Raw genomic sequence first — 9263 nt, forward strand, 5'->3', positions numbered from 1 at the left:
CAGGTATACTTATTGGAAGACAAATTCAAAAGCACGCATTATTTAAGTAGCATCGACGTCGCCGAACTTTCTGCCAACCTCAACCTCACGGAAAACAGGGTAAGTTCAAAGGTCAAAGATGGTTTTTTTTCATATGTAAAAGACGTTTAAATAGGTCAAGATCGTTTATATAGGTCATTTATTTAGTCCATTTGCTAGCACGGTATATATTTGAAATGTAATTTTTATTAAAGAATTCATTCGTTTAATTTTTTTAACTGTGCATTTTTCCGTCCAACTGTTGATTCGTTCATTCATTTATTTATTAATTCGTTCGTTCGATCATTCATTCGTTCGTTCATTCGTTCACTAGTTCATTCGTTCGTTCATTCATTTATTCATCCATTCATTCATTCAGGTCAAGATCTGGTTTCAGAACAGACGAGCGAGAGAAAGGAGGGAGAAAGAATGCTTCGATGACGTCACCGTCATTAAATCGCATAACAATAACAACAACAACAACAACAACAACAACAACAACAACAACAACAACAATAATAATAATGATGAGAATGATAGTAATAGTAACAATAATCATAAGGAGAAAATTAATAGCAACGATAACATTGGTGGTGAAAATAACAATAATAACACTAATCTACTTGATGGTTATTATTATTATTATTATTATAACCAACATCACCATCTCAATCACCAAGGCGATAGTCGGTACGAGATGGTTATGAAAGCTGATGATGACGACGACGACGATGATGACGTAATAAAATCTCGTTACAATAATAATAATAATGACGATGATTGTGACGACAACAACAACTTCAACAACGACAGCAACAACAACAACAACAAACACATCAACAACTTCAACGACAACAACATCAACAATGACAACAAAAACATCAGCAACAACAACATCATCAACCGATATAACAACAATTCGGCGATTTCTCTGCTCACTCCAAGTTTCAAAACTCAACCACAGCAGCCACATCATTATCATCATCACCATCCTCTGTTTTATCATCATCACCATCATCACCAACAACAACAACAACTAAATCAATCATACCATCACTACTACCAGCAACAACATCATCATTATCATCAACAAATACATCATCAACAACATTTCTACAAAACGTGTCTCTTACAAAACCATAGTAATAGCATCAGCAACAGCAACAACAACATCAACAACAACAACATCAAAAACAACAACAACATCAACAACAACAATAATAATAATAATTACTCCATTTTATCACTACTAAATAGACCTCAAATTCTATTGTTATCGTCATCATTATCATCCTCCTTGACAAACACCAACAACATCAACAACGAAAACAACAACAACAACAACAACGAAAACAACAACAACAACAACAACGATGATGATAATAATAATAACAATATGAACAAAGAGGACGACGACGACGACGATGATAGGGACATCATAGTCGACGATGATAACACGACAAAGGACGATGACGTCATTAATAACAACAAAAATTATAACAACAATAACAACAACAGCAATAATCATAATAATAATAATGACAATAACGAACTGAAGAACGTGGCTTGCAGACTGCAATTAACAGCTTAAATGGAAATTGTTTTAAAAAAGTTATTAACATTATTAATGCAACAATTAATATTATTATTATTGCTACTATATATATATATATATATATATATATATATATATCTATATCTATATATCCTCTCTATATATAATTGTTATATGTATGTACATCACATGTATACATATTCTCTCTATATATAATTATTACAGTATATTTTGTTTTTTTTTGATTGACTGACGGATGATTAAAGCAAGGAAACAAAAATTAGAAAAGTTTAATGTTACCATAAAGCAACAAATTATATATATATATATATATATATATATATATATACATATATATATATATAGAGAGAGAGAGAGAGAGAAAAGAGAGAAATTTAAATGTGTTAAGTCGGTAGATTACAAGTTAAAGAACAGAGAAATGTATTTATTTATATATAGAGAAAGAAAGAGAAAAAAAGAGTGATAGAAAGGAAGAAAGAGAAAAATACAAAGAGACACAGAAAGAGAGGGAGAGAGAGAGAGAGAGAGAGAGAGAGAGAGAGAGAGAGAGAACATACATACACGTGACAAGTAGATAGACGTGATGTTAATGGTGCTGTAACATCACACCATCGTTGGAAAGATCACCATCATCGTCGTCATAATTATCATTTATAATTATTCTTATTATAACAAAATGTAGACTTGAACATTCGATCACTTCTTTGAACGATAAGCATTGTTATCTACATCATCATCATCATCAACACCAATATCGGTATCATCATCCTCGCGAGTGTCATCATCATCATCGTCGTCATTTTCTTCTTCGTCATCATCACTTTCTTCTTCATCATCGTCGTCATCATCTTCTTCTTCGTCATCAAGTTGAGTGTCAATCATCTGAGAACACTCGCTCGCTTTTCATCCAATTCCAATTACCGTCATCATCATCGTCGTCATCCTCACAAACATCTTCTTCATCATCATCAGAACCACCGTCACCATCATCATCACCTAGATTGCTACTGACTGATCTAACATCATGTCAATCTTAACTCTCTCTCTTAAAGCAATTTCAAGATTACTGATTTCGATGAAACTTTTTTAGTTTTTATTAGCGCTATATAAATTGCCAAACGATACGAACTTGTACATACACGTGTGTCAGCGTGACTACGTGTGTACTTGCGAGTGTACTCCACTTATGAAACTGAACACAAATTTAAACACAATTTCGAATCTTTTTGTATATATATATAAATATATATATATATAAATGTATGTATGTATATAAACTTTTATTAATCAACTAAATGATCAATCAATCAATTAATCAATCAATTAATCAATCCATCCATCTGTCAATCAATCAATCAGATGATAAACTTCAACAGAATAGAACTAAAATTCACAAATAATGATATACATATCTTAATAGTTTCTTAAGTTTTAAATAATTTTTTGCCATCAACGTCTTTGTAGTTGCTGTGCACATCAACTTTAATTGAACGACATTTTGATGATCTGGTAGACACTAACTCCTAATCCAGCTGCCGTCAGACCGAGGGCAGTCAGGTAGAGGCCGACATCTCTTGGTCCCTTCTTCTGCCACACAAACTTACCATCCTGTTTCTGGATTAGAAAAAATTAGTTTAAATTAGTGAAAATATAACAATGGTAATAATGATTTTTAAAAATGTTTAAAAGTGAAAAATCAATAGAAAAACACAATTAAAAAAGAATACTAACAAGAAACAACTTCTGAAGCTTGACAATCTGGTTGTAGCCAGCACTGGCCGGGATCAGACCTTGGGGTATCTTCGATCCGGCAGAAGACGCTGCACTCGAGTGGGCAGACGTCGTGAAGGTGATGTGTGGAGTTGTACCTAAACTGACAGGCATGTCTACAACGGGGTGAACTTTTTTACTCTCGAAACGAAAAACTGTGGCCTCCTTCGAGATTTCCTTGTTCGGGATCAAGTGCTTAGAAAATAAATGTTAAAATACTTTAATTTAATTTATTTAAAAAGGTATCAATATTTTATTAGTAGTGCGCACGTATTACGACCTTGTTTTTTATCCACTACTCCCTTGACTAATTTCGTTCTCCTAACCTTATGATTATCAACGCTCGCACGTTCAATGCCTCCGGAAAATATGCCAAATTTAAATACCATTTAAGGTAATTTAATTAAACAATTTTTTAATTATTTAATTTGAATTTTGTAAGTAAAGAACGCTGACAACCTTGAATGATGTAGAAAATTGGACGATAATGAAAAATTATATGGACAGCCGAAAATCACTTTAGGACTAGAAGTTTAAGTAAAAGTAAAAAATATACTTTTACAAAATTCATCTATAAATTCTATAAATCTTAACTTTTATAAAAATAAATATTTATTTTATATATTTTAAAATAATGATTTTTAATGTATGTTATTTAATCATTAAAACGTATTAGTAATTAAATAACTTTATTTAAAATACATATTGGTTATTTGCATTGCCCAACATTTTAATGGCCACAAGCCACACGTGTTTGTTGCTAGAAAATTAAAATATTGAAAGTTACGTCTGTATAACTTTTGTGATTAAAACTTTCAGATTAACGTTCAAATTTGTTAAGATTTGTAAAATGGAATATATGCCGGAGGAAGAAAATCCGGATTCGGCTAATCATCCGTCTGAGGCCATGTTAGTAGAAAAAAGTGTAAAATTAATAATTAATTATTAATTTTTTGAAGAGTTTACTATTAATTATTAATAGTAAACTCTTCAAAAAATTTTTTTCATTTATTTTTATTTTCATTATAATCATATATAAAAGTTAAAATAAAAGTTTATTAAAAATTTTTGTAATTAAATTTAATGTAAAATAAGATTTTTTCTATATAATAATCTACCTTGGTTATCTTTACATACCAAATCTACTGTCAAAATCAAATCCCCATAGTCTTTGCTGCGAATGTGGCATCCCCATCGTGCCAAATCCAGCAAATACGTGTGTGAACTGTCTGAAGAATAGGGTGGGAATTAGTGATGACATTCCCAAACAGTATACACTCTACTTCTGTAGGAACTGTGAGAGGTGTGTTGAAATTAAAATGGGCTTGTTGCTTGTTTTTATATTATATGTGTATGTTTGTTTGTATGTATCTGCTGTTTGTATCAATCTATCTATATTCTATGTCTATATATAATAGTTGTTTGTATGTATGTATTTGTATACGTATGTATGTTTGTTTGTATGTACATATGCAGTTTGTATCAATCAATCTATCTATGTCTATGTATAAAGTTACAGAAAATTTGGCAAAGATTTCAAATAAATTCATTAAAAAACTTTGTAATTATAAATCACACGAATGGTAATAATAATAATTAATAATAATAATAATTATTATTATTAATAATAATTATTTTTATTATTAATCATAATAATAAAATATCCCCACCTAGATATCTTCAACCTCCAAATTCATGGGTTAAAGCTTCTTTAGAATCTAGAGAACTGCTTGCGTTATGTCTTAAAAGAATCAAAGGCATTGATAAAGTCAGAGATAATAATTATTATTGCTAATTATTTATTATTATTGCTAATTATTATGCTATAATTATTATGATATAATATAATTTTAATACTTAATAGCATTCATGTTTATAATATTGTGATGGTGATATATTGATTATGTATTTTTTTTTCCTTTATATGACTGATTGATTGGATTGGATGGATAGCTGATTGATTGATTGGTTTGTTAGTTGATTGATTGGTTAATTGATTGATTGATTGAATGATTAATTAATATACTAATTAATTAATTTAATAATTAAAAAACATCAGTCAGTTCGTCTGGTTGATGCAGGTTTCTCATGGACAGAACCACATTCGAAAAGACTCAAAGTCAAAATTACCATTCAAAAAGAAGTATGTATGTATGTATATGATTGTATGTATGTGTATGTATTTATGTATGTATGTATGTATTTATGTATGTATGTATTTATGTATGTATGTATGCATGTATGTATGTGTCTATATATGAATACATTTATGTATGCATGTATGTATCTATGTATGTTAATGTTAATTATTCATGTGAAAATTTTATTATCTTTGGTAACAGGTCATGCAGGGAGCAATATTGCAAGAGAAATTGCTTATAGAATACGTGGTCAATAATCAAATGTGTGATGACTGCCATAGGGTCGAAGCTAAAGATTATTGGAGAGCTTGCGTACAAATTAGACAAAGGGTTAGTTGGTTGATTGGTTGCTGATTGATTGACTGGTTGGTTAGTTGGTTGATTGGTTGCTGATTGATTGACTGGTTGGTGAGTTGGTTGCTGATTGATTGACTAATTGGTTGGTTGGTTGGTTGGTTGGTTGGTTGGTTGGTTGGTTGGTTGGTTGGTTGGTTGGTTGATTATGACAATAATTATTACTTGTAAAAAATTATTAATCATGTAGACATCACACAAGAAGACATTATATTACCTGGAACAGCTTATATTGAAGCACAAGGCACACCTTACGTGTTCCAATGTTAAACAAGTTCATGGTTGGTGTTGATGGATTGATTGATTGGATGGTTGATGGATGATTGATCAGTTGATTGAGAGATTAATTGATGGATTGATTGATTAATTGATTAATAAATTAATTAAAATTCTTAGAGGGACTGGACTTTTATTATCAGAACCAACAAGAGGCAAGAAAGATGGTCGACTTTTTGCAGGCTGTTGTTCCATGCAGGTGGTTCTAACCAGCCAGCCAGCCAGCCAATCACTCAATTAAACAATCTATCAACAACTAATCAACAACTGATCTTTCAATTAATCAACCAATTATTCAATCAATTAAACACACAGTCAGTCAACTAATCAATCAATCAGCCAGTAACCAACCAATCTGTCGGTCATCAAATCGTTGTTTGACATCCTTACTACTATACAAATAATTCTCAAATTTTTTTACTTACATTTGCAAACACACAAATAAACTTACACACGCTCGCACACACACCCACAAACACACACACACACACACATACACACAGATCCAACACAGCCAAAGAGTTGATATCTCACGACCAAAAGAGCAATATCTACAACTACAAGCATACATTTTGCGTCGAAGTCGTGCCGTTATGCAAGGATAATGTCGTCTGCTTAACCCCGCAGTTCGCACGACAATTAGGCAACATCGGTCAGCTGTGTGTGGTCTTCAGAGTGACCAGTATGATCTACATTATCGACCCAACGACTTGTAAATGTATGAGCTATTTAGTTTCTTTGGTCCATTTTTTAGTTGGGGAAAAACATTTTTTCGATTTTGTTTTACTTCTGCTGCAGATGAGTATCTTTCCGTTGTCGTCGTCAGATGTCATCATTATCTTTATCGTCATCATCTTCATCTTTTCTTGTAGTAAATGAACATCTTCAATCAATCAATCGAATTTTCAATCCATTAATTATTCATTCCTCTAATCAGTCAATCAACTAACAAATCAATCAATCCATTTATCAATACTTCAATCAATTAATTATCCATTCACTCATCCATCCATTCCTCCAATCCATCTCAACCAACCTATCACTTATCCCCCAACCAACCAATCAACCAATCAGTCCGTCAATCAAACACACCACCACCACTCACCAACACAGCATCGGTCATAAGGAGCGATGTATATTGGAGGAATCCAGTGCTGTCCATATGCCATCCGAAGCAACTCACCGAGTTCATCGTGACGCACTGCGAACTACTGGACGATCGTCACTCCAAAGAGAAGAAAGGAGGTCAAGGCTGGGAATCTAATAAGGTGAGAGGGGAAAAAAGTGAGAAAGAGAGACATTATTTGTTTTGAAGTTTTAGTTTAGTAGAATTCAAATTTGACTCATGTTTGTTTACTATGTAATTAATGTGTTATCTATTATTCAGCTACTTAGTTATAGTCCTTCACTTCATATATTCAAACAACCATCTTACCGGTCAACTAATCAATCATTCACTCAACTATCAAACCAATCATTCTTCTAACCTGTCAATCAATCAGTAATCTAACCATTAATCCAATCAATCAATCAATCAACTAACCGACCGACCGACTAACCGACCGATCAGCACAACTTGGGGCACGTGTGGTTGACGAAGACGAGTGAGTTAGGGGAGATTGGCCATCAGCAGTACCAGTGCAGAACCCATCTCGGGCGTATTCTCAAACCCGGTGACACCGTTCTTGGGTTGGTAAAATTAGGGAGTTAGTGACATTAGGGAATTAGGCTAATTAGTGTTGCTAGTGAAATTACATTAATTCTATCGATAATTAGTGTTGCTAGAGAAATTACGTTAATTTTATCCATAATTATGATGAAATACATAGACACATTCACACAATTAATCAATTAATAGCAAAAATTGTCGAGATTTTCGGCAATCCGGAAAATAAGCGTTACATAAAACAATACATTTCAATATTATTACAAAGATTTAATGCATTTTGTATTATGGAAGGAGCAACGAAGTACCTTTCTGTGCAGGAACCCCGAACATAAATAAAGCCTGAAATTGATTTTAGCTCCTTCATAGCTTTTATCAACAAGGGGACCATACATTCATACATACATACATTCACAGTTACATACATACATTCACACATACACACACACACACACACACACACACACACGATAGTAATACACTAAAATTGACATTTATAAATTAAAATTTTCAATTTTGAAGATTTGATTTAAAAAATATGAACATCAACGACGACAATTTTGAGAAGATGAATCCGAAGAATTTACCAGAAGTGGTATGTATATATGTTTGTGTGTATGTATGTTTGTTTGTATGTGTGCTTGTTTGTTTGTTTGTATGTATGTTTGTTTGTATGTGTGTGTGCATGCGTGCAAGTATGTATGTATATACATCTGTTTTTTTATCTATACAACCATTTATCCATAAATTAATTCATTCGTTCGTTCGTTCATTCATTCTTTCACAGATATTGATTAAGAAATTATTTGGCAAGAGGGCTAGTAGAAGGATGTGGAAGTTGAAGCATATCACTGATGACGTTGAACTGGACGCCGGAAGTAGCGCCGGAAGGTTAGTTGGTTGGTTGATTGAATGTTGGATGGTTGGCTGATTGATTGTTGGATGGTTGGTTGATTGATTGATGATTCGTTGATTGATTTGTTGGCTGATTGATTGTTGGTTGGTTGATTTGTTGATTTGTTGGCTGGTTGATTGATTGTTGGTTGGCTGGTAGGTGGATTGATTGATTGATTGATTGGTTGAGTAAGTGAGTGATCATCAAATGTTGATGTTACTGGTCGTACTAGATTGATTATTTGATTGATTGGTTAATTATGAGATTGATTAAATGAATGAATGGTTGATTGGTTAATTATGTGATGGAATGATTGATTAATTAATCAATTGATTGATTATTAGACTAATTGATTTGCGATTGACTGACTGTTTGATATCCAGGGATTTCAATGATTTCTTGGACGACTTAGAAGAAGATGAACAATATAGAAAGAATATCAATATATACCGGGGTATATACAATATATATATATATATATATATATATATATATATATATATATATATATATATATATATTTAGGAACGAGGTTTTCAGAAATGCAAATTTCATTGAAATTGTTTG

At 32.1% G+C, this 9263-nt stretch overlaps 2 protein-coding genes across 2 annotated transcripts in view; one reads left to right on the top strand and one right to left on the bottom strand.

The window, feature by feature from the left end:
* Positions 1 to 3076: 3076 nt before the first annotated feature.
* On the bottom strand, positions 3077 to 3753 carry HELRODRAFT_181472 (hypothetical protein; the record flags this gene model as incomplete). Its single annotated transcript, XM_009031269.1, has 3 exons — positions 3077 to 3208; positions 3326 to 3559; positions 3691 to 3753. The coding sequence occupies 3 exons, from the start codon at positions 3751 to 3753 to the stop codon at positions 3077 to 3079; spliced, it is 429 nt and encodes a 142-aa protein (XP_009029517.1).
* A 339-nt stretch (positions 3754 to 4092) lies between these two features.
* Positions 4093 to 9263, top strand: part of HELRODRAFT_187554 (hypothetical protein) — a 6357-nt gene continuing 1186 nt past the window's right edge. Inside the window, exons 1-13 of the mRNA XM_009031270.1 lie at positions 4093 to 4273; positions 4533 to 4667; positions 5039 to 5132; positions 5424 to 5507; positions 5707 to 5835; positions 6050 to 6140; positions 6256 to 6334; positions 6639 to 6853; positions 7249 to 7403; positions 7706 to 7824; positions 8324 to 8396; positions 8589 to 8692; positions 9080 to 9150. Of these exons, the coding sequence (XP_009029518.1) occupies positions 4215 to 4273; positions 4533 to 4667; positions 5039 to 5132; positions 5424 to 5507; positions 5707 to 5835; positions 6050 to 6140; positions 6256 to 6334; positions 6639 to 6853; positions 7249 to 7403; positions 7706 to 7824; positions 8324 to 8396; positions 8589 to 8692; positions 9080 to 9150 (1408 nt within the window). The 5' untranslated portion in view covers positions 4093 to 4214. The remainder of the gene's footprint in view (positions 4274 to 4532; positions 4668 to 5038; positions 5133 to 5423; positions 5508 to 5706; positions 5836 to 6049; positions 6141 to 6255; positions 6335 to 6638; positions 6854 to 7248; positions 7404 to 7705; positions 7825 to 8323; positions 8397 to 8588; positions 8693 to 9079; positions 9151 to 9263) is intronic.

The sequence above is a fragment of the Helobdella robusta genome (assembly GCF_000326865.2).
Source record: "Helobdella robusta unplaced genomic scaffold HELROscaffold_71, whole genome shotgun sequence".
In the NCBI taxonomy this organism is placed as follows: Eukaryota; Metazoa; Annelida; class Clitellata; order Rhynchobdellida; family Glossiphoniidae; genus Helobdella; species Helobdella robusta.